At 38.1% G+C, this 25,008-nt stretch overlaps 1 protein-coding gene and 1 pseudogene across 1 annotated transcript; both read left to right on the forward strand.

Moving 5' to 3' along the window:
- Positions 1 to 515: 515 nt before the first annotated feature.
- LOC149162977 (binding protein) lies at positions 516 to 17,514 on the forward strand. Its single transcript, XM_089437473.1, is given in 19 exon segments — positions 516 to 778; positions 868 to 1,205; positions 6,254 to 6,411; positions 6,595 to 6,968; positions 6,971 to 7,827; positions 9,285 to 9,476; positions 9,906 to 10,595; positions 10,724 to 10,900; positions 11,024 to 11,091; positions 11,214 to 11,436; positions 11,528 to 11,627; positions 11,805 to 11,920; positions 15,172 to 15,229; positions 15,524 to 15,675; positions 15,810 to 16,071; positions 16,195 to 16,346; positions 16,464 to 16,716; positions 16,878 to 17,029; positions 17,150 to 17,514. Coding segments are annotated over 19 exon segments (4,509 nt in total). The 5' UTR covers positions 516 to 636; the 3' UTR covers positions 17,195 to 17,514.
- A 2,919-nt stretch (positions 17,515 to 20,433) lies between these two features.
- On the forward strand, positions 20,434 to 21,378 carry LOC149162978 (putative disease resistance protein At4g33300; annotated as a pseudogene).
- The last annotated feature ends 3,630 nt before the right edge of the window (positions 21,379 to 25,008 follow it).

The raw sequence follows: 25,008 nt of genomic DNA on the forward strand, positions 1-25,008 counted from the left end.
TTACTTTCTAAATTCCTTCCCCTTTACATATCTTCATTATTAACTTTAAGACAAGTGAAGACTATTCCATCTAAGATATTATAAATAATAAAATCTTTTCAAACAAACCAACCACATTAAAAAACAATAATCACATTACACCCTACATGATTAAGAGAATTATATTTAAAAAACATTAATTTAAAAAACAACAACCCAACTTTACCTACCAACCAGAACACGTTGAAATATTAACCAATTTCCTAAATGAAATCAACGTTCATTTTGACCGTTTGCTATGCGTTTCAAAAAGCTAAAGCCGAGCCCCCCCATCCAACAACGACTAAGGAAAACACGGCACTTGGTGCTATGGAACAGCAGTGATATTAATGAAGGGCCTCGCTCCCATGGGACCACAGTGTTATTAATTTAATTTTAGGGACCACAGTGTTATTAATTTAATTTTAAAGACTTTGTGCACATTCCCGCTCTTTGGCTTTGAATTTGAATCTGCCCCAATGGGTTCAAATCGAGCTGAATAAACATTTGGAGTCCGCAACGCAAAGCAGGAAAGTGAAAGAAAAAAAAGAACCAAAGGAAGTCCACAAAATTCCTGTGTCTGCACAGAGACTGGTTTTGGTCCGAACACCCACAGCCATGGCTCCTCCTTTCGTGATCCCCGATTCTCTCAAAGAACTCGAAGAAGAATCAATGCCGGACGAGGACGACCGCCTCTGCGCTCACGATGTCATCCAAATCGAAGCGTTGTCTCCTTCAGAAATCGACGAGCTCGTCAAAGGTTCAAACCTCTTCCGCTTCGTTTTTCTGGTTCGTCCCTGTGCCTCATTTTTCGTTTTCTTTTTATAACGCAGGATGTATTTTTCACAGGGGTTGCATTCGACTTAGCTGACAAGGAGCTATTCTGTGTGGAGGAGCAAAGCGTATTTGATCAGATTTATTCTCTTGTCAAGGGCTTCTCGTGCCTCGAACCCGCAGCGAAAGGAAATCTCATCGAAAGCCTCAGATCAAATTTCAGTGTTCTCCTCCCGAACATCACATCGCTGTCGAGATCATCTCCCTCTCGTTCCGATGGGCAATCTCTGCAAGAGCGTATCAATTCCCACCGAAATGCGCTTAAAATTTATACTTATTTCCTTCAGACGATTATTATTGCGGAAGAATTGCAACCGGATCCTCAGCCTCAGCCTCGCACGAACAATGCCAAGGCACGCAGTCCTTTACTTTTCACAGAATATATATTTTTCATGACTTTTATTATTTTTAAATACTACAAAAAAAGAGCCTAACAGTATCACACTAACGGTGCCGAGGGAAGCAGATTATTATTTTTCTCAAAATATGTTTACTAGAAACACTATTTGAAATTTCAACGTTTTCCTTATAATAGATAAATACTCTGTAGAACCATTGCCAAGAATTCTGCTAAAATGTTCAGCATAAAATTGGTAAAATATTGACTGCATATTACTTCTAAAGATGTCTCAATCGCTGGAAAAGCTTAAGATTGAACTGAAGCGGAATATTTTTTTTGTATTAGTCGGACAGAAAAAAAATGAACTTTAAATTATGTTTGCAGCGGAGAAGCTCTCTGCAAGCAGCCCCATACAGCCTGAGTTTTTTGTTTTCAATTTTATTTTAACAAAAAAGAAAATATGTTATCATTTACTTACGCTTTTCGCTATATACATTCAGATCAGCCTTATGCGGACATTGGATTCTATTTGTCTTTTTTCACTATCACAGATCCCTGATATCATGTTTACGAAAAATGGGAGAACAGATCCCAAAGATAACTATACAAAGCTTAACAAACTGTAACCATTTCTCACAACAGAAATAGAACAGTAGGATACCAAAATAGCAAGACAAGCAAGAACCACATGTTTATCACCCGCCCTCCTGGTAATCGATATGGATGACTTCATCTTCATTCTGATTGGAGTTGCTGGCACCTTCAGAACTATGTTTATCCTCAAGCGTCGGACTCTGGCTAGTCCCTGGGGTTCACTGACTGGATTTTCGACATTCTGCTAAGGAGACCTTGCTCTGCATGCACTCCAGTTGGCTGAAATTGCTTTTGCTTCTAGCCAATAAGTTATCCACTCTCCTCAGTCTTGGATCCATTCTGTGTTCAAACTCCTTGTTTTAAACCATAAATTTGATTGAGAGCTCACCTCAAGACGGGAATTAGTTGCTCGAAGTTACTCCGTAGTGTGCTCAGAGTTAACTCTTGCCTCTAAGTGCAACTCTCGTGTCGTCCTTTCTGCCTCTTCTACCTTGAACCCTCATTCAGAACTCGCCTCTTGTTACTCGAGACATTCATTTCTCCTGGGTTTCTTTAAAGTCTGTTTCTGAATTGAAGAGATAGGAGTTTAGATTTTGTTCTTGGCTGCATCTTTTCAGCCTTGTAGCTTTGTTAGTTATTTCATTTGAATCTAACTTGGAAGAAGGAGTTCATGGGTATAAAACTAGTTCAAGACTTGTCAGCATCTAACAATAGTGTGTTTGGTTTTGGAGTTTATTGGGTATGTATTCTTGATATCTAGTGGCTTTACCAATATTCTATGTGAATTTCACTGTTAAAATATAATGGCCTTAGATTTGGGAAAAACAGGTTTCTTGTGAAGTAGCAAAAACTCAATACCAATGCTCTTTCTTCTAATTCTTCTTTTAGATATGTACTATCTACATCAAATTTATCTTTCAAGGCAAATTTTACTTTTAATGGGTGGCTTATTGATTTTCAAACATCTCCTTCATATGGCTGAAGATAAAGCTAGATTTTTTGCTCTTAATGAACATAACACCAAACAAATATTTGTTACTGATGATATATCTCTTAGTGTCGTAGGGTTAAGAACAATTTAGCCAGATGATGATCATTTTCATGATGTTTTATGCCTTGTTGTAACAATTGGGGAGTTGGAGTTATTTAAGAGGGTATGTGGCCCTTGTTTTGTTTGTTATTACAAAGATGCTGCTTCTTAAAATGTGTTAAAATTGGAAACTAGGGCCAATTTCCACTTTGGACAACTCATTTTATGGAGATGATTATTGCATTGAATTCCTCTTTTTGAGAGGACGAAAATTGACCTAAAGATCATCAAATCTGGATAAATAGAAATGTGTTTTTGAATTTATGCTCTCACATGTGCAAATTATGAGAGAGCATAGGGTGAGTGGTTCACCTTCCCCTATAGGTGCGTTGTATACAGGGTGAGTGGTTCACCTTCTCCTGCGGATGCCCCAACATACATCCTACCCATGTGGTCTGGGACTCATGGGAAGTACCTCTCATCTGGACAATGAGTTGGCAAAAGTGGATAGGGACCATAACACTATAGATTGACGTGTTGTGTACTGTCGTACTCCTTATGTTTAGGATGCATGATGTTCAACAACTTGATCATTCAAGATCAAATCCGTTTGGGGTTCTACCCTTGGACTGACTTTTGTCAGTGGAGAGTGGCAAGGTATTGTGACTCACTCTTGATCAATTCTTCTTCATTATTACATCATTGTTCAACATAGTTGAGATGAGATGCAGAGACGATCATGATGATGGATGGATTGGCAGGTGGGATTCTCCCTAGTTGAGAGTGAGAGTTAAAATTGGCAACGAGGGCAGAATTTCACTTTGGACAACTCATTTGGCGGAGATGATTATTGCATTGAATTCCTCTTTTTGAGAGGACCAAAATCAACCTAAAGATCATCAAATTTATTAGTAGAAATGTGTTTTTGAATTTATGCTCTCACATGTGCAAATTGTCAAGGTCAACCACATCATCATGTAGGCTCATGAAGCCCAAGAGACATGTCACTTCACCCTTAACAATTTGTATAAATAAGAGAGACCTCCAACCTCATTTGGCATCATCTCATCTCACACATTCTTCTCTCTCATATGATTGCTTTGTACAACTTATTGGGCATCTCTTTTCCTCACATGTGTGGCAGTAGAGCAAGACGAATTACAGGGCCAAAATTTCAGAGTCTTGTTGCAGGTTTGACTAGCTAGGGGTGTTTTGACCACATTTGACTGTGATTTTTGGGTTAGAATTTCGTTTTTTGGCAGGCTGCATCTATTGGCACAGGAACTGAGGCATTCTGTTAACTTTGACCACAAACCAATTGCATGCTTGACCACAAAGTCTGACCAAGTTTGACCATTGTTTTCATGACTGTTTTGGGCTGACATTGACCACCTTAGAAGGCCATGTTTGATTGGGTATGATCGAGTTGCTTTGAGGACAATTTGCTGCTGTTTTCACCAGCGTTGACTTTCTGGTTAGGGTTGTTGACGGTTGCAGAAAATTTCAGATTTGACAGGGCTGTTTTGATTATCATTTGGCAAGTCAATTTTGACTTTATTGTACTCTCTCCTTGGACATTAATATTATTATCTTATCTATCTACCAAAGAAGCTATCTTAATATTGTACACTTTGCTGCATCGAGTCACACAAGATTTACCTAAACGAATCATTCGCTACATGCATTCAGTCATAGCCTCAGATAGCTCAGATTTCCTTTCTGATTTCAGACTTTATCATACTTCATAACTGAATTAAGCATGTCTTATATATATATATATATATATATATATATATATGGTTGAGGGGGCTATTGGGGTCGACCTGTATTGCAAGAGGGCTTATAATATTGAGCCGACCTGTGTGTTAATTGGAGCTGACTTGTAATGTATCAACACCATGACTTATGCTCCAACAGTATCATATTTAAACAACAAAGTGGTTGTGTAATAGATAGTGTGGGGATTAAAGGGGACCTGGAGCCTTGAGTGGGATGTGATGTATATATCTATGTAATTTCATTCCAAATTGTGGTGATATGTAATGCTGCTTTCTCATAGTTGTCAAAACACCCAGATTGAGAATTCTAGATAAAAAGGGTATGGACACCCAAATGTAATTGGATCTTGCTTTTTCATAAATTTAATAGTCTGTCACTTGAACAAATATATCAGGCGGTCCATGCTTTGACAGAGTCCACACAATGATTATCATGTCATCCTTTGGCCTCTAGATTTCCAATTTGTCATATCAATCTGCAACCAAAGACGACTATGGCAATTCTCTCTCCTTGGTGACATGGGCTCATTATTGCATTTCACTTGATGGTGATCACATTGTATATAGATACAACATATTATTGCCTGTCAAAACCTCCTGAAGCAAAAGATGCATTGCCAACTAGAGTTTAAATCACATGCCAAGCAGAATATGAATTGATTCTTACAAGTCGACAACAATCCCTACAATTTAATTTGCAACATTATACGAAGCCATGTGGATAATTATGTGCAATTTTTGAATTCTTGTAATTTGTCCATTCAACACTAATACTCGATACTTCAACAATCAACTTCATTTGAAGTTGGATATCAATGAGATATGCCATAAATCTAGTTTGGAATTTGTAGCCATGGATTCCGTTTGACTTTGTCCATGTTTGGCTTTGACCATGATATGACATCAGTGATAAAGATTTCAACAGTTTTTGATCAATAATAAAGTTCCTTTTATCATTCATTTTTGGCACCATGACCACAACTTCGGGGCTTCAACCTTGAGAGCATATCTCCTTAACTGCGAGGAATCACGTGGTGTACCACCTACCGTTGGAAAGGACTTGACAAGAGCTATCCAACCATCATACCATTATGCACCATAACTTGATCCACTGCATCCATAAACCTTGTTCAATGCCGGATAAAGATGATGATCTTCATCAGACCTTCCATCGGTCAATTCTTCCTTGAGACAACCTTCACACTCTTGACATCAATGACATTGTAAGATACCCTCTTGGGATACCTCTGATTTTTCACTGAGTTTTCTGAGTTTTGCCTTGGATTTTTAGTGTGATTTTGTCAAACAGTTTGGTCACAAGTTGCTGTAGGTTCACTTTTCACAAAATTTTCAAAGGAAACAAACAGAATGCCAAAGATTGGCTATGGAAATGCTTTAACTCAGCTGAATATATTTCATACAAACTCAAAATTACAAATGTCATGTAAATGTTTCCACCACAGCAGTATATTCAACAATAATCAGGCATTTTATTAAATATCACAATAGAAATAGCAGTGAACAATGGAGAGAAGAACCTAATACTTATTTTCAGCATTGATGCAAGAACAAACAATTTGCCTGCTTCCTGCAAATACATTAAAGTGTTATGTCAGCTCATTTGCATATTGTATAATGATTAAATTTGTCTATTTTCAGGGGAAGAATTCTCGCAAGAAACATGTCCCTCAAGCATGGAATTGGGAATCACAACGTTCAAAAATTATATCGATACTGGCTACTGCTGTCGAGACTGACTTAAAACAACTTTATGGCCAGTCTGATCCAGAAGAAAACTTTCTTGCTTTTGTTGCGAAGTAAATTCTCTGCAACTTTTAATCTTTTGTCACAATTTTATTGCATTTTACTCAACATCTATGTTTGGGTTAATTATTTCATTGTTTGTAGTCAGTAAAAACCCTAAACTATTTCTTCATTTTACTAGGTTTGTCGATTATTTCCATGCTCATGTGGTTTTTTTGTTTTGGGGATTGTTCCAGAGGTGCATTTGCTATGCTTGAAAATCCAGCTCTGTTAAAGGATAAGGGCACAAAAGATGACTTATGCAGAATAATTGGTGCGTGTGCTACCAAATATCACTACACAATGCAGTCATCTGCGTCCATTTTACATCTCATCCACAAGTATGAATTTCTACCACAACATATTGCTGATGCTGTTGCTCAAGCTGAAAAAAAATATGCAGATGGCAGCTTAGCAATCTCCTTGATAAGAGAAATTGGCCGGATGAATCCTAAAGACTATGCCAGGGATGCCAGTGGTGCAGAAAATGTAGGTCGATTTCTTGTTGAACTTGCAGATCGGTTGCCAAAGCTCATGTCTACAAATATAGGAATGTTGATGCCTCATTTTGGATAAGAAGCTCACTTGTAGGAGTGTTTGGTAAGTTGATTGCCAAGGCATTTAAGGATACTGACAGTAATTCTTCTAGTGGTACACATCGGCTCCGCAGCAAGCAAGCAATGCTTGATGTTTTAGTAGACCGGTGTCGTGATGTGTCTGCATACACACGAAGCAGAGTTCTTCAAACATGGGGTGAACTTTGTGAAGAACATGCAGTTTCCATGGGGCTATGGAATCAAGTTTCGGAAATTGCAGCAGGTCGACTTGAAGATAAGAGTGCGATGGTAAGGAAAAGTGCATTGAACTTGCTCACTACACTCTTACAATACAATCCCTTTGGCCCACAGCTTCGTACTTCTACCTTTGAAGCCACACTAGAGAAATACAAAGAGAAGCTTGATGGAATGTCTCCTCCAAGCACTTCAACTAGTAATGAAGTGAATGGTGTGGTTGTCAAGACGGAAAGCTCAGAAAATGAAGAAGGTGATCATGATAATGATTCCAGTGGCGATGCAGCTGAAGAGAACCCATCTCTTGAAGAAAATGTAGAAATTGTAGAAAACTATGTAGATAGTGGTCCATCTCAAAACAATGTTGAAGACAGTGGTCCATCTCAAGTTGAAAGTCAGATGGATATCAATGACAGAACTCCTGATGTGGGAAGTTTAGAACAAACCAGGGCATTGGTTGCATCCCTTGAAGCAGGCGTACGTTTTGCAAAATGCATGTCATCAACTATGCCTGTCCTTGTTCAATTACTAGCATCTCCTATGGCAACTGATGTTGAACATGGTATTCAATTTTTGATGCGTTGCAGACAATTTCAAATTGATGGAGCAGAGTCTTGTCTGCGAAAAATGCTTCCCTTGGTAAGATTTTGTAAGATTCTGCCTTGACAAATTTCTGATTTTTCTTTAAAAAATTCTGAGTTTGTATATGTTCTTCTGTGAGACCTTTCCTTGAACAGTTTGTGTGAAAACTGCTATAGGTGTTTTCTTCTGAATTTTCACTGCAGAAAATATATCCAGTGGGCAAATAACATGAGGCCTCTAAAGAGTCAAATATGATATCTTCATTACTCAGAAAATTACTCACACCTGTTATACATAATTTTGGCCATATTATTATCACAATACCACAGTGAAAAGATGATGGAACTCAAACCAGGCATCAAATTAGTCACTGCTCCATAAATTAGACTTAAGAAAATAAATAACCAGAGGTATACATCAGCACATGATAGGCTGGCTAGTTTAAAGCTTCAAATTCATTACATTACAGACCCAGAATTTTCATGTAAATCAATCCTCTGCCACTATTCTTCAAATCTGATTAGAAAATGCAGAACATGAATAGATAGAACCTGGTATATAGGTGAGGACATATGGTGCTACAGGAGTACCACGTTCCAGCCAACTTTGTTCAGCTACAGGAAGGGAAAGCGCTGACTGTACTTCCCCAACGGGACTGGACATGCCTTTCTTCACTCCAAATCTCAGTTTGTGCTTCAACAGCCCAAGCAGCACTTTTATTTTTGAGATGGCATGCAGCTCTGGAAGTGATATTACAACAGTATGGGCACACCAGATAATCTCTCGTCCTCCTGGTAAAATTCTGGGAGTCACAGTCAAGCATAGAAAGAGGAAACTCGCTTCTTGAGTTCCCCACAGTACCATGCACAAGCTAGATAGGAAATACACAGCCCATAAAATCACTAGTCGGCCTGGTTATGCCAGCAAATTAATCCCACAGTCATTACACTGCATTCTGCTACCAATACACAACCCAGGTACATGGGTACTCGTCCAGCTTGAAGATAAAAGGTTGGCTCTGACTGGGAGTTCGAGCTGCCTTCCAAAAGTTGTAAATCGAGCCACTGATACCCTCTATCTGCTACCACGATAAAGGCAACCACTATAAACCACTAACTCAGCCTTTATTTGATGTTGAAACTCAGTTCCCAAGGCTCAGACTTTAGGAAGCTCATCCATCTGCAAAAATATTACAGAGAATACCAATTAAGCCTCTTTAATTAAGTGATACCACATGAATACCTCAATATGTCTCAGGAAATTTGTTCTCCATTGAAGCTCTATGGTGAAATCTGAATGACTTCACTCCCTTCTAAAGATGACTCCTGTCATCTCTTCTAAAGTGGAGTCATCTCTTCTAAAGATCCCTCCTGTCATGGATATATTGTATTATAACTAAAATACTCAACGTTTACAGATATTCTAAGAATGATAACAGAACAGTTACAGTTGCTGTTTGAATTGGTGTTATAGAATTGACGATGACAGACTTAAGTTGGCTTGTTTTCTCATAGGCCTTCTCTCAAGAGAAATCCATCTATGAGGCTGTTGAAGGTGCATTCATCTCAATTTACATAAAGAAGAACTCCATGGAAACTGCAGCCAATTTGATAAACATCACAATAGATGCTAGCATTGGAGATCTTGCAGCCTTGGAACATATAATCACTGCATTGGTCACCAAAGGAGACATTACTTCTGGAACGGTATGTGACAAACATTTTGATTTGAACTTATAAAACAACTGCATTTAGTAATTACATGGTTTTCGGAGCTGTCTCTTATTAAAAAGTTACATATTTTGAATGTGTAGTTTGCTTCATTGGATTGAGTATTTTGGAAGCATAGGCCAGCTCTTCACTTCTTGATTAACTACTCTGTTAGACCTAGAGAGTTGTACACAGCTCAGCTTCTTTTGTGTATGGATCTTTGTGTCATTTACTCTGGGCTTGTATAACCATATTCAACACTAGAAGAGCTTATAATCGTGCATGGGACATTATTGCCCCTCTTGATTTATGTGGTTGGTTAAATCAAGCAATGAAAATAGGTTTGGCGTGTTCTGCTGCAGCCTATGATCTTTCATTGATTTAATGTTTGAGCTGTTTTAATTCTCCTTTTAAAATTTGTGACAGATATCTGCTCTTTGGGATTTTTTTACCTTCAATGTCAATGGAGTAACGGCAGAGCAAAGCCGTGGAGCTTTATCAGTGCTATGCATGGCTGCAAAGTCTTCCCCAAAGGTCCTCAGTTCACGTTTGTTAAATATTATTGATATTGGATTTGGTCGTTGGGCAAAGGAGGAACCCTTACTTGCAAGGACAGCTTGTATTGCTCTTCAACGACTCTCAGTAGAAGACCGAGACAATCTTTTCTCTGTTAATCGCCGGGTTTTTAATGTCTTACAAAGTTTGATTATTGGTCCGGGGCTTCCAGAACAAAGCTGGTATGCTGCTTCTGAGCAGGCCATTAATGCTATCTATGCGCTTCATCCCATGCCAGAAATGTTTCTGTCTGATGTCATAAGAAAATTTCATGGCAGTGTTTTTGGGCAAACTGAAGCACTAGAACAACTGGTTTCACATGTTGAAAAAGAGGAAGATGCGGCATCTCTTCTCAATGACCCTCTATCTGTTCATGTTACAAAGCTCAGTAGATACATGTTTGTTGTGAGTCATGTAGCCATGAAACACTTGGTTTATATAGAATCATGTGTACGGAAGGTTCGAAAGCAGAAAGCGGACAAAGAAAGAGCAGCCGCCGAGTCACAGGCTGCGAAACTTGATGACATTGATGCCACACAATCTTCTGACAAAGCATCAGAGGTGAGTGATTAAACTGAACCCCATCATTGCGTCTATTGAAATAAAATTAGTATTCATGTTTGCATTGATGTCATTTATGTTCTCAGAAATTTGTAAGATAAAACCATTGTGTTGTTGTTGTTGACCAGGAGAACAATATCAATGCTGAGTTGGGTGTTTCTGCATCTGAAGATGCAAGGCTTGATTTACTTGCTGAGAAAGCTGAGAAGGAAATTGTTTCGGGCAGACAAAATCAAAAATTTATAATTGGAGTATGTGCACCTGTTATTGCAAAGCTCTGTAGAAACTTTACGCTGCTGCAACAGGTACCCATCGTATATCTGAAAGTCATTTACAGGAGATTGTGAATAATATTGGAATTGATGTTTTCACAAAGTTGAATTTGGCATCTGAGAATACCAACTCATATATTTATGCGGACTTTGTAGTTTCCAGGACTGCAGGCATCTGCTATGCTGGCTCTTTGCAAACTAATGGTTGTTGATGCAGAATTCTGGTGCGTTTATATAGATCCCACATCTATATTTGAAATTGAAGTGCTTGTCGCTTAGGGTACAAATTTCAATAGCTTTGCATTTAGGGACCAAACATCAAAAGCTAATATGCAAAACTTTGCAGTGATGCAAATCTGCAGCTTCTCTTCACAGTGGCCCAAAATGCTGTCTCAGAATCTGTTCGCTCAAATTGTACCATAGCTCTGGGAGATCTGGCAGTGCGTTTTCCTAATCTTCTGGATCCTTGGACTGAGAATATGTATGCACGCCTTAATGATCAGGCTTTATCCGTGAGAAAAAATGCAGTGCTAGTTTTGTCACACCTCATATTAAATGACATGATGAAGGTATGTGGACGTGACTCTACTCTGTTGATTGATATATTTTATATCAAACATGTGTCCTAAAGGTCAAAGCTTGGGGATTTTGTAATATCAGGTCAAAGGTTACATAAGTGAGATGGCCCTTCATCTAGAGGATGAAGACTCGCGGATCTCTAATCTTGTGAAGCTCTTTTTCCATGAATTGTCAAAGAAAGGTAACTCACTGTGAGTTATGCCTCTGTTCATTATAAGTTTCTTAAGTTTCTTTTTATTGCATTTGAATGTGCTGTGTCTGTGAATATCCAAAGAGATTATTCTTCTTGATTGCAGGAAATGACCGCGTCTATAATCTCTTGCCTGATATTCTTAGCTGATTGTCTTCTTGACTGCAGGAAACAACCCTATCTATAATCTTTTGCCTGATATTCTAAGTCGACTGTCTAGACAAAACATATCAAAGGAGATGTTCTGTAATATTATGCAGGTCCTGATTGGTTCTATCAAGAAGGTATGTACCATTCATCCTTTCACCCCATGACAGGAGTTTGAAAGAATGAACTTGCACATTGCAATATATATTTTGAATTTATTATTCATTTGAAGCAATATCCAATGAATAATTGTAATTTCCATATCTGTAATTATGTTTTTAATGGATGAATTACCTGTTATTCTGTTACATAGCAGGACAAACAAATGGAAGGGCTTATCGAGAAGCTCTTTCATTGATGCTGGCCCAAATTGCTGGTGGCTGATAACGCCACCAGCATTACCTCTCCGTCAAACATCTTATCTACATTCAGTTGCAAACAATTCTAGTTCAATCAAATGAACTACAGGATTATTCAAAATCCTATCTCAGTTCTGCTCTGCTATGCTCATATGCCCATCACCAAATACCCACAACTCACATAACCTTCAATCGCTGGAAATTATCAGATGCATAAGTTTGTTATAGGATTTAAACCAATATATTCGGAATCAAACTATAGTGGCCGGAAAACTATTATGACAACCAGAACACTACAGTGCTACCAGAATATCCTTGCTGCTATCTGCTCTGGTCTTCTGCTGCCAATCTTTGTTCTTCACATTGAAATGCTTCACCACTTACACATTTCAAAACAGTTTAACTGGGCATCTAACCTCCATATTTCTGCAATTGAACGCTACTGGTCCATGTCCACAAGCTCATATTCATGCATACAAATTACTCTTCATCCTTTAGCTTGATTATAAATCTGATCACAATTTATACATTGAGTTCACCATATACCAAGCATATCCTTATGCAATTCATACCACGAATTGATACCAATACTTCAATTGATATCATCTACCACAAATATTCATTCTTGGGCATACTTAACAAACCAATTGTTCCATGAGCTAAATACTCTGCACCTGAGATCAGTACAGGGCTTTGGACAAGGCGCTCTTACCATTATCCAGTGGATTTACATAGACTTGCTCTTTAGAAATTTTGATCATGTCCGTGTTCCACTATCTCTGCGATCGAGTATCCAATCAGCTCCACGTTATTCCAATGATCTCAAGATTCAAATCTTGATCTCCTCACTTGACACACTCTGTCTTTTCATATTCCTCATCACATCACGATTTGATCTCCTCATATTCAATTACCCATCAGATCAATTCATGCCCAAATACACATTACCGTCATGTATCCTTCCAGATTGATCAAAGAACAAGGCATTTAAAATTATAGAATCAACGCTCTGTCATGTGTAAGCTATTTTTAGACATTAAAGTTTGGTAGTGTGATGGATCTCGATTCCCAAAGAAATTGAATCTTTTCGCCATGTTTTCAATGCTTATCCACGGATTCTGAGAGGTGAATTCAAACCCCGCATGGTTTGCTTAATGAACTCAGGCGACTCCTTCTTGTTTGACCCCTTAATCAATAGATTAACACAGAGACTTACGCAGAATTGCTTCCAATCCTGTCATTTAGTTTCAAAGTTCAAACTTATATACAAAATCTGAAACCCCATTAATTCCAGATTCACACACACTGGAATTCAATCAACAATCATTACGAGACAAATTTTAATTAACATAATGAAAAACTTCCTTTCATTAATCAATCTTTACATATACTCAAAATTGCCGTTTAATTCGTCTTCTCTCACTATGGCCTGATTTATCAATCATTTTTTGGCCATTTTTCTCTTCAGATTACACAGAATATATAAACTATATGGATAGATCTGAATTAATTTCAGGTCCTATTCTAGCTCCTATCATATGCCCTAAGATCCTATAATCAGTCATAAGACTTCTATTCGAATTCTGCCTCATAATGCTGGTTCAATTACATCCAAACAACTGATTCTCATCGTATTAAACATTCTAGAATTATGACTCATCCCATCTAGAACTCATAAAATGTATCAACTTAGAAAAATACAATTTAGTTATATAGAAGAGTAAGAATTCTTCTCAAAAATCTAGACCCCTTTTTGAAGCTTTGTCCTCTAAAGACTTAATAAATTGGAAGCTGAAATGCTCCTGCATCATTTGAAACAATATCCAATGAATAATTATAATTTCCTAAGTTGCAGGAAACATTGCCCGGGGTCTGTTTCCAGCTGGAAACGAAACGGAAAGGAGGAAACTTATACCGTACGGCCTGGAAACTCATTTCCGGTCGTATTGGCACGTTTCACGCTGGGTAAATGTGGCTAGTGTGGCCGGAAACGAGTTTCCAGGCCGTATGATGGAGTTTCCAGTTAACACTTGACAGTTTTGTTTTTTGTTTTTGTTTGTTTGTTTTTTTTAATTCGCTTCTAATTTTTTATTGGGTGACTAAAATATCTTCTAGATGCTTCTGGATGCCTCTCTCAAGTTGTAAAAAAGAGGATTTGTCTGAGTGGGGCAGCATAATGTTCAAGCCTATGGCCCTAGTGTTGATATGCAGTTCATGGTAATGTTAAATTCTTAAATTAAAAGTGAGGCTTTTACTTAAATTTTTAACATAACCATGAAATGACTCGGGATGTTTGAGAGTGGTTTGCCCTCATTGGATTTTATATGGAGAAAGTAGAATTTTAGATCTTACTCAAAATCCAGCAGATTTATCTGTTTTTCAGGATTTCAGGATTGGGGGGATTGCAATGTTTCCATTGGATTTTGTCATGTACTAGGGTATGGAACTTGTATTTAATCAAGAGAACCAAGCCCTCTATGCAGGGGAGACTCCCAATAATCAAGAGCACCTAGGGTACTAGGGTATGGAACTTGTTTTTAATCAATAGCACTAAGGTCATTTTGCTATGTAGGAGGAGACTCCCAATCAAGCAGGAGACAAGAAATTAGAAATTTCTCGTGGCTGATTTCGGATATTGCTATTTTCATTATGTGATCATTCATGAGTAAATGTGTGTAAATTTAGAGACTTATAGTTTATGCATAGACAATTGACAATTTGATCATAATGTAATAAATTAAAATGTATCATGTATGCTTTATGATTGCACATATTTCTTAAATGTCCTTATATATATATACATATATATATATATATATATATATATATATATATATATATATATATATATATATATATATATGCGCCTTCCCCGTTTCCAAAATTTTGGGGGGGGGTGTAAACGTTTTGTACCTGTTCCCGTCTTGGAAACTTGTACTCGTTTCCCCGTATCGTGCAACTTAGGTATTTTCCATATCTGTGATTATGTTTTTAATCGATGAATTACTTCTTATTCTGTTACATAACAGGACAAACAAATGGAAGGGCTTATCGAGAAGCTCTGTCATCGATTTTCTGGAATCACAGGTACATTTTTTTTTACTGCCACAGACTGCATTTTTGTTATTATTATTTTCTCTGATTTTACTATCTGCTGCTAATTGTACTTGATAGTGGGTCTGATTTGTTTATACTGAATGATGATAATTTTTTCACTTTTTATATTGGTAAAGTATATGTGGAAGCAATCATTGGCACAATCATCATTTTTTTTCATGTGGGTTGCATCCCAGGATCCATTTGTTTCACCTATTTTGTTATTTTAGGATCGGGCATTGAGTTATTTCCTGATATCTGTCCCTTGGGTTTCATATGTCGCAGATAAAAAGCAATGGGTTGACATTGCTTATTGCCTTTCTCAACTGACCTACACCGAAAAAGGATATAAGAAACTAGCAGACTTGTTCAAAAGCTATGAACACGCCTTATCTGAGGATGCTGTTATTGAGTACTTCAAAAGTATAACTAACAAGGTAGTAAATACACACTGTTTTGTTTCCTTTACCTCTGGAATAATATGTTTATCTTTTGTTCAATTAATTCATTTATTAAACTTCGTTATTTTCAAATGAGGATGTTTAAAAATATGTGAAAATTTGATAAACAGGCAAAAAAATTCGCAAAGCCTGAACTCAAGTCTTCTGTTGAAGACTTTGAAGAGAAGCTTATCAAGTGCCATGAGGAGAGAAAGGAGCAAGAAAGAACTATGCAAAATGCCATGGCACATCAGCAGAAAGTTGCTAGTCCAATGGAGCCAGGCCACTCTAATCTAGAGGAAACTAGCTGTGTAACAGAATGTGAAGCCCAGGAAGAAGGGTTTGTCCAGGAGGATAAAGTTGATGAGAGCAGACCACAGGAAAGCACAAGAGGTAAGATATTGCCAAATATTTTTCATAATAATTTTGTATATTACAAGCACTAAATTACAATGTTTTTCAGAAGGCTTTGCACACAAGTGAACACTATTTTGCTCACACTAATGGTTCTTGCAGATGGTGTTGGTGATGTTGAAACTGACAATTCGGTGGCCTGCAAGTCAGCAGATGTTTCTGACTCCAGAAACAGAGAAGGTGAAAGCAAGATGAATACTGAGACTTCTCCAATTGCAGCTAAAAGCTGTAGAAAGGGTAGATCTAGAGAAAAGGTCAGTTAAAATCGTTGCTTCAATTTCCCTTTATCCTCATCTACTAAGGTACATTCTTAATAAATAATATCGGGAACCAATTTCATGTCAATTGAGCGAGTCTGTCTTCTTGAACAGTTGAAAAAGGGCCTCAAGTTAGAGGTGCTCATTAACACAGACGAAGATAATTCTCATGCTACCGATTCACAGATGTCTCCAGCTAGTGTTCGACCTGAGACAGTGAATCATGATGAGAACTTAAGCAGTACAATTTCATCACAAGACACACGAGGTGAGGTTGAGTCGGATCCTAGAGGCATAATACATGACCCCGCAGATAGATCTGAAATTACACCTTTACATTCTGAGTCGGTTGAAATAGTTGGCAAAGGTACTATGGTCTTAAACCTGCTTAGTTTATTAACTTTTTATTTTTATGTTTTTAAACTATGAAACAAGTGAGTAGTTTATTTTCTGCTGAATTTCATATAAACATAGGACGTTTGGTCTTGAACAGAATGCTGCTAGTTTGCTGACTTAGAATTGTGACAGGAATGTCTCGCCGTAAGAAGCCAACATCTCTAAAGGTTGTAACCGAAGAGCCAGAAGGAACAGTAATAGATGAGGAGAAAGAAAATAAGAGCGGGCAAGTTCCTCAAACGCCTTCAACAAGGAGTGTTCGCAGGACACGACAGAAAGATAAGGTTATTGTAGTTAAAGTTTCTTCTATTTTTGTTAAGGGTCCTGGCATAAAGACAGCAAATGTGAAAATCTAGTGTGTTTTTGAATGTAACAAAGTTCGTTTTTTTCTTGAAATTGTGAAGTGCCAGGTTCCTCCTCCTTCTAATCGGAGTCTGCGCAAACGATGATATCTGGTTTAAGTTGGAGGCTGAACATATGAATACCTTACGATTTGTAATTTAAAAGCTTGTGTGCTATGATGTTGTAAATGATTTAGTCTGCAGATGGATTATCTGCCTGTACTTGACAACTTTCGGTGACATGTAAGCTACTCACCTCTGCAGCTTTATTGTTTTAGTTTTTACATGTATTCATCGAAACTCTGTTGTAATCCATTTGAGTCAAGCTGTAAATTATCACTTAGATTGTAGGACTTGTTATTTGAAGGTAAGTGATAAATTTGTTTTGCCAGCCAGAGATTACTTTAATGTATTCTTTGAGAAAGAAAGGATGCTCTTATAAATCTCTTCTATTATTATTTGGTAAATTATTATTATTTTGTATTAATTAATTAAATGTAATATAATTATGCAGAAAGGCTGCTCTTATACATCTCTTCTATTATTATTATTCTTTGGTAAATTATTATTATTTTGTATTAATTAATTAAATTTAATATAATTACACTGATAGGCGTCTTATTTGCTGGCTTGGGGTGGGTAAACACTGTTCATCCAAGCCAATGGGAGAGCTTGATTTTTTCCCTTCCAACTAATTAATTTTGCCATCTGTTTGTCCCTTGAACTAATTAAAATTTGCCAGCTGGACTATTTCCTTCCCACGCCATACCTGCCTGTTTCTCCAAGGACATCTGCCCATGCCGTACCTGCCTGTTTCTCCAAGGACAGGGACAAGAGAGACCAGAGCAGCAATGCGGCAGCCATGCTCTCAGAAACCTTTCTAATGCCTGATTTCAGGCCATACCTGCCTGTTTCTCCAAGGACAGGGACAAGACAGACCAGAGCAGCAATGTGGCAGCCATGGTCTCGAAAACCTTCCTAATGCCGATTTTAGGTGAATGGTCATGGAAACCCCTGGTCGTGTCTAAGAGAATTCGAAAGAACGCCCTCGAGAACAGACTAAATGGGTGGATGATGAGGATGGAGAGGGCGAAAGAGCGGCCAATCGAAGAAACAAACCAACAAGGGGAGTTTGATTCATGCTCACTCCAATGTCTTCGCACCTTTTTATCGAGGAAAATTTGAGCGTTTGCAGCAGGTTGATTAGCTGTGGCGAAGGCTTACTCCAGATGAAGTGTACAAAACCCCAACTTTCAATCCATTTTCCTAGTCTGGAGTAACTTGTCGAACTCGACCTCCATTCCCAAGCTTAAGCATTTGAGCCTCGAATACTAACCCTATCCCTTTAGTTATATTGCCAATGCCATGATATGTAGAGGTGAGGGTTCTGCGGCTAATTAAGTTTAGGGCAGAGATGGAGTCGAAATTTGCCAAGTTGGCTCGACGGGCCACGCTGTGGGAACAACTTGCTGATCTTTTGGCTGTGGGGGGAACTAAGTAGGATGGTAAGTTGTGCAAAGAAAAATAGGACAAGCTCATTGCAGAGTTCAAAGATGTGAGCAATGGCAAGAGGGACAAGAGCTAGAGCCCTTATTAGATCTCATCGACACAATTGGCACCGACTGCTCTGCTGAAGCAGGATAGGGACAAGGACAGGAACAAGAGAGACCAGAGCAACAATGCGGCAACCAAGCTCTCAGAAACCTTTCTAATGTCGATTTCAGGCGAATGGTCATGGAAACCCCTCGTTGTGTCTAGGAGAAATCGAAAGAGCACCTAAAGAGGAAGAAAAACAAAAAGAGCTAGCTCTGCCAAGGTACTGAGATCGTGCCAAGGAAAGGCAGGAAGATCAAAAGCTAGATTATGAGCCCACAGATATGGGTTTTCTTCATGCTGTTGCACCACCTGGGACTGTTGATTTAAGGATAGCTAATGCACATAGGATATCTATTGAGAACAACAAATATCTTGGAGGCGATGTTGAACATACACATCTCGTGAAAGGTTTAGATTATGCAAAGTGAGGAGTGAGATTGACAAAAAGCTAGAGAATGAAGATATTGCAGATGGGAAGCCAATATTACGGAAGGAAGACCAACCAATCTGATGTAGTATTAAACCATCTATCAGGGTTCATTGTTGCTGTGATATATGCCCCACCTTCAAAGGGTGGAGGCTAATTGTAGTGTTCCACGGGGACGCGTCTCCCAGGGTTGGGTGCGTGCATCCCTCGCACCCCACGCACCTGGGATGGGGGGATGTTTGGGGAAACGTTTCCCCACGTCCCCCTTTTGGGGAGACGCGGGGAGACGCAGGATGGGACATTTCCCTAGTGTGGGGGACACGACTCCCCAAAAGGGGGACTCTTGGGCGTCTCCCCTCAATATGAGCTATGCGTCCCCTGTTAAATTTGCTTTTAAACAATGATTTATGACAGGGAAAACCTAGTATTTGACCATATTAAGCATTCTCCTTTATCTTTCATTTTCACCCTTTTACTTAAATTTTTAACATTACCATGAAATGACTCAGGATGTTTGAGAGTGGTTCCGACCTCATTGGATTTCATATGGAGAAAGTAGAATTTTAGATCTCACTCAAAATCCAACAGACTTAATAGTTCTTTAGGAATTCAGGATTCGATGGATTGCAATGTTTCCATTGCATTTTGTCATGAACAAGGGTATGGAATTAGTATTTAATCAAGAGCACCAAGCCCTCTTTGTAATTTAGAGTGACTTTTAGACTCATCACTCCACTGTTTTTGAGTTTTAGTTATATCAATTTACTATTCCAGTATTCAGATTTTAGTATCTATTATAGTCTATTTTGCTTAGTACTAATTAGATTCTAGAATGATGAATGATGAATTCTAATTTTAAATCAATTTAGAATCTAGAATGAATGATGAATTTAGTTTTAAATCAATGTAGATTCTAGAATGGTGAATAATGAATATGGATTGGAGTATTTCATTATTGAATCTTGTGATCTATGGATGAATCATGTATGTATTAGTAAGGATGATGAGTATGGATCATTGTATTTCATTATTTAATTCAATTGTGTATGTATCATTGTATTTATGCTTTCATTATTGAATATATATATATATATATATATATATATATATATATATATATTAAAAAGGAAAAAATATATATAAACCCCGACGCCCCCCCGTCCCCCTAAATTTCCCTAAAATTTGAGGGTACTCCCACACGTCCTCCTTGTGCGTCTCCCCACACCCATGTCTCCCCGTCCCGGAGTCTTGGTGGAACATTGGCTAATTGTAAGGTCCTGTGTAATTTTGGCGGAATAATTGTCCCTCAGCCAAGGCATCTAATATGAAAAATGTTTGCTCTGTGGGGTGCAACTCCAACAAAAAGAATGCAGTCCATACATCCCTGAACGACTATTTGATCTCCATTGATGATAAACATAATCTCTTGAGCCCACAATATAGCTATAATCACTATCTTGGCTGGCGATTCGAACGAATGGAACATCTCATCCTTCAAACAATCAACCCAACTCAGCTATCTCAAACCCCCATTGATGGGCTACAACCGCTCAACATTCCAACAACTTCAACTCCCAAGCTCCGGATATGCCAAACAAAGTCGTGGGTCTGTATAAACCTATCAATGATGTCAAACAAATTATCATGAAGAGGGATGTTAATGTCGTTGAAATAACAGGGATGGGTGGGAGCGGAAAAACCACTCTTGCATCAGTGCTATGCCACGATCCTGGAGTCCAAGGTAACACCAATGCCCTTTTTTTAATAAATTGCTCCATTTTATGCTCTCATGACCTTAGTTTGTAAGGTTTATTCTCTTTGTGATCTTCAGCTACCTTCCAAAACAATATACATTTCATTACCATCTCACAGCTTCATCGAAATGAAAACGGCCTTTTCGAGATTTTAGAGACTATGTGGGATCGCATAATTGGTAGTGATAGGCCTCGTTTCTGGAGCATAGAGGATGCACACAACCAACTACAGAATAATCTTAATCGAATTGCAGAAAGTACACATCGACCAACTTTGGTGGTTTTGGATGATGTTTGGTTGAAATCAAATCTGGAAAACTTGTTGTTTATAGCAGAAGGATACAAGACAATTATTAAAACCAGATGTAATTCCACCTTTTCACATATAGATGGTACCTGGCTGTATGCCATGCCTGAGTTGAAGGAAGCTGACTCTGCCACTTTTCTATTTTTGGGCCTTTAGTCAGACTTTGATTCCAGCAACACGAAAGGAGGATCTTGTTAGACATGTATGAATTAAACAATTTATTCTTAATCTCATGGAGCCGAACTGTTTCTCTATACTAATGTTGTTGTGCACCCTCATACTAGTTATCAAATTCCAATTTATTTCTGATAGCAAAGGTTCATTTCATGACTACCACAAAGTCAGTTAAGTCTTATTGATGTTACTAAATTACTAAGTTTGCAATTGATATCAATATTTTCAACAAAAAGAGCATTTCTGCATGATATATCATATAACTCTAGCAAAAGTTTCTAAGTTGCAGCAGGGTGCAAGGGTTTACCACTTGCCCTCAAGGTGATTGGAAGTTCTTTGCACCGTAAGCTCCAACCTGTTTGGGAATTTTACAAGGATAAGCTTTCCAGATCTGAACTTATTTCAAAAGATCACAAAGACGTTCTTCTTAGTCGTTTGGAAACAAGTATAGATATCCTTAGTGATAAGGAGAAGCAGTGCTTTTTGGATCTGGGGGCATTTCCCAAAGGTAGAAAATTCAGCGTAATTTATTATTGGACAGTTGGGTATATGTGGACGGGATGGAATGGCCAGAAGCTTTTGAGGTCCTGTTAGAAATTGCAAGTCAAAATCTCATCAATCTCAGAGGCTATCCAGGGTATAAAACTTGTTTATGTTTGCATCCTTTCATGATTTCTTCGATTACTCCACGTCTTTATATGTGCTTTTCAAATTAAATTCTTGTGCTTGTGGCATCCTTTGACTGGATTAAAGCACTTTGCAGAAAAGCTCATACTTACTCCACATGTTAAATGCATATGAAAGAAATTTAAGGCTCAAGTGAATTCATGTTAAGTTATGAGCTACATAATTATTGCACTGGATATTCAAATATCTACAACTATGGTGTTAGGACAGAATTCATGTCAGTTACAAGTTACAAAGTTTCACATTGTCTGATATCTTTGGTTTACTCGTCTCTCATAAGATCAAGGGAATTTGCAATTCATCTAAATCCATGGTCTTCATCGGGCATTAGATATTTCTTCTTTAGCTCTCTAGGAGTGGGTTTGATCCAATGTTCTTAAAACCGAAACCGGTGACTGGACCAGTCCACCTAATGAACTGGTTTACCGACTGGAACTGGTTTAATCGGGACTGGTTTGGTCTAAACCAACCGGTTTTAGAAAAATACATTAAATAATTAATTTTTAATGAAACAAAACTATTTTTAAGATTCAAAACCATGATTCCAAAACAATAGAGACAAAATATGCAAAGTTTGCTCATTTATATACCATGTAAAGGTGAATATATCAAAATGGCATCGACTGCAATACATATCATCGACAAAATAGCAAAATACATAAGCAATGAGGCTCTAAATGGCCTATAAAGTCCAAAAACAATGCTGCAAGCTATGAGGCCATTGGCCTACTACATGTCTATAGTGTACACATGATCAATCATCAAGTTCATCATCACTACTAGCCACAGGATCATCATCAAGAGCTACATAGACATCATTTGGTTCAGAGTATGAGGATGCCTCAGTGTGATCTGCAACCTTAGTAGCAATGCCACCAATAAGAATAGAAGTGGACCTAATGGAAGCATGAGTTTGTTGACTTGCACGACTAGTGCCTTCCATTTGTTCTTTGCCTTTCTTTGCTGCTGCTACTGATCTTGGTTCTGATGCAGCCACAAAATCTGCTTCAGCCCCCGCTAAAGCCATGTCGATATCAAAATCAGCCTCAAACACATGATCTTTAGTCTCCTCCACCCATTCTGATGTTGGATCAATATCGTCCAACACAATGGGATATAGATCAGGTGCTTCGTTCATCATTTGGTTGCTCCTCAGGCGAAGGTTGTATTGCACAAAAACAAGATCATTTAACCGTTTTTGTTCCAAACGGTTTCTCTTCTTTGTGTGTATGTGCTCAAAAACAAACCAATAGCTCTCACAACTTGAAGCACTGCAAGTTTGACTCCTTAATTTCCCTCCAAAACCCCTAAACTACCTTGGAAAAGCTGCACTGTGGGTCCTTGGTGGGCATGGCAGGTAACTGGCCGGTTTAGGAAGGAACCGGCCATTTTGCTACAAACCGGCCGGTTCCGTCCTAAACCGGCTGGTTAGGACTGGTTTGGGCCAAATTCTCGCCACAACGCCTCCTTAACCGGGTTTTTCAGCTGGTTCCAACTGGTGGCCCTGCTGACTGGCCGGTTAGACTAGTGACCGGTTAGCTAGGGCAGTTTTAAAAACTATGGTTTGATCTGGTAGTTCATGGCTGTTTGTGCCAATTGGTAGTTACAAGACTCTGATTGCTATATCGGGTTGCAGATGCAACATAGCATAAAGAATAGTTGAAATGATTTGGCTGAGGAGCTCAAGCTTAATGTGGTTCCTTTGGGATAGATATTCTTTAAATATCCCTTTTAGGACAAACTTTTCAACTTCGTATTTGAATTCCTTATCTATTAGTGCGTGGATCTTAACAAATTATCTTTTCCTTCTTTATAATAGGGAACCACTGTGATCTGAACTTCCATAGAAATTTAGATCTTAGTTCTGTATTGTGGGTACAATTGTTGTGGTTGAGGTCCATATACAATACTACATGTAAGTGTTGCAACTCATCGATTGAACTTTTGATTCCATAGTGTGATAATCTTATTTTGTTAACACATATAGAATCTGTCATTTCTTTCATTAACTGAACAGATTTGTATTTTGTGAATTGCATTCTCCATCTCTCTGTTTTTTATTGCTTGAAATTCTGGACTCTACATCTCCTACCAAGGAATTTTTTGTTGTTTCATCTTAGCTCATTTTCTTGCTTTTGGCATTTTGAGGGTTTTCAAAGTGATTATTTTGACTGATTTTCTCATTTGTAAACTGGAACTTGGGTTGAGTGCACCATTCCTAAAGATGAGTAGAACTTTAGCCTCATATGTAGGCTTTAGAGTACAACATGACAATGCCTGAGGAAGAGAGGGTTACGCTACCATCCAGAGGCGAGTTTATGGTCGCTGATATATAGTAACTGCTAACGATTGACAATATCTTCATGTCAGATCTTTTATGTCTCTCCTTGCGAGGCAACTACATCTATGGTTGAGTTACCTGATGTTACACTATCTCTAGTGTGATGTTTTCGAAACATATATGGCTGTGTGCACTGAAATTGCTATGGTGGAAGCCTTATATTTTTACAGTACTTTTTCTGATTCTAAAGGTGGATTTCTTCTTGTTTTAACATGAAGCAATATGGGAAGTATAAAGCACAAGGAAAATTTTGAATTTTACTTCCTTTTTAAGATAGTAATAATTTGAGCTATTAACATAGCCCTTTTTGCAATTCATCCAGTTTGCAACAATCATTTCAGAGAATGCTATAAATAATCTATTTATCGCTGGGTATGCAGGTTGATTCAGATGAGGTAAATGCCTTAGCGCAACTAATGACATGGAAGACTGTTGTAGCTAACATACCATATGGAGGAACAAAGGGTGGTATTGGTTGCGACCTACCAACAATGGTCCTCAAATTAATTTCCTCATTGGCTTCCCCTCCCCTCACAAGAATTTATTTCATGCCATTTTAAAAAAGTCCGAAGAAATTGAAGTCCTATGCCATGTATCTTGTGGGTGCAAGGATTACCATTGTTATGAGACAGTTAT

Source organism: Pinus tabuliformis, chromosome 5_2 (assembly GCF_031772625.1).
Source record: "Pinus tabuliformis cultivar Carrire ecotype Pingquan chromosome 5_2, CPIR1, whole genome shotgun sequence".
Classification (NCBI taxonomy): domain Eukaryota; kingdom Viridiplantae; phylum Streptophyta; class Pinopsida; order Pinales; family Pinaceae; genus Pinus; species Pinus tabuliformis.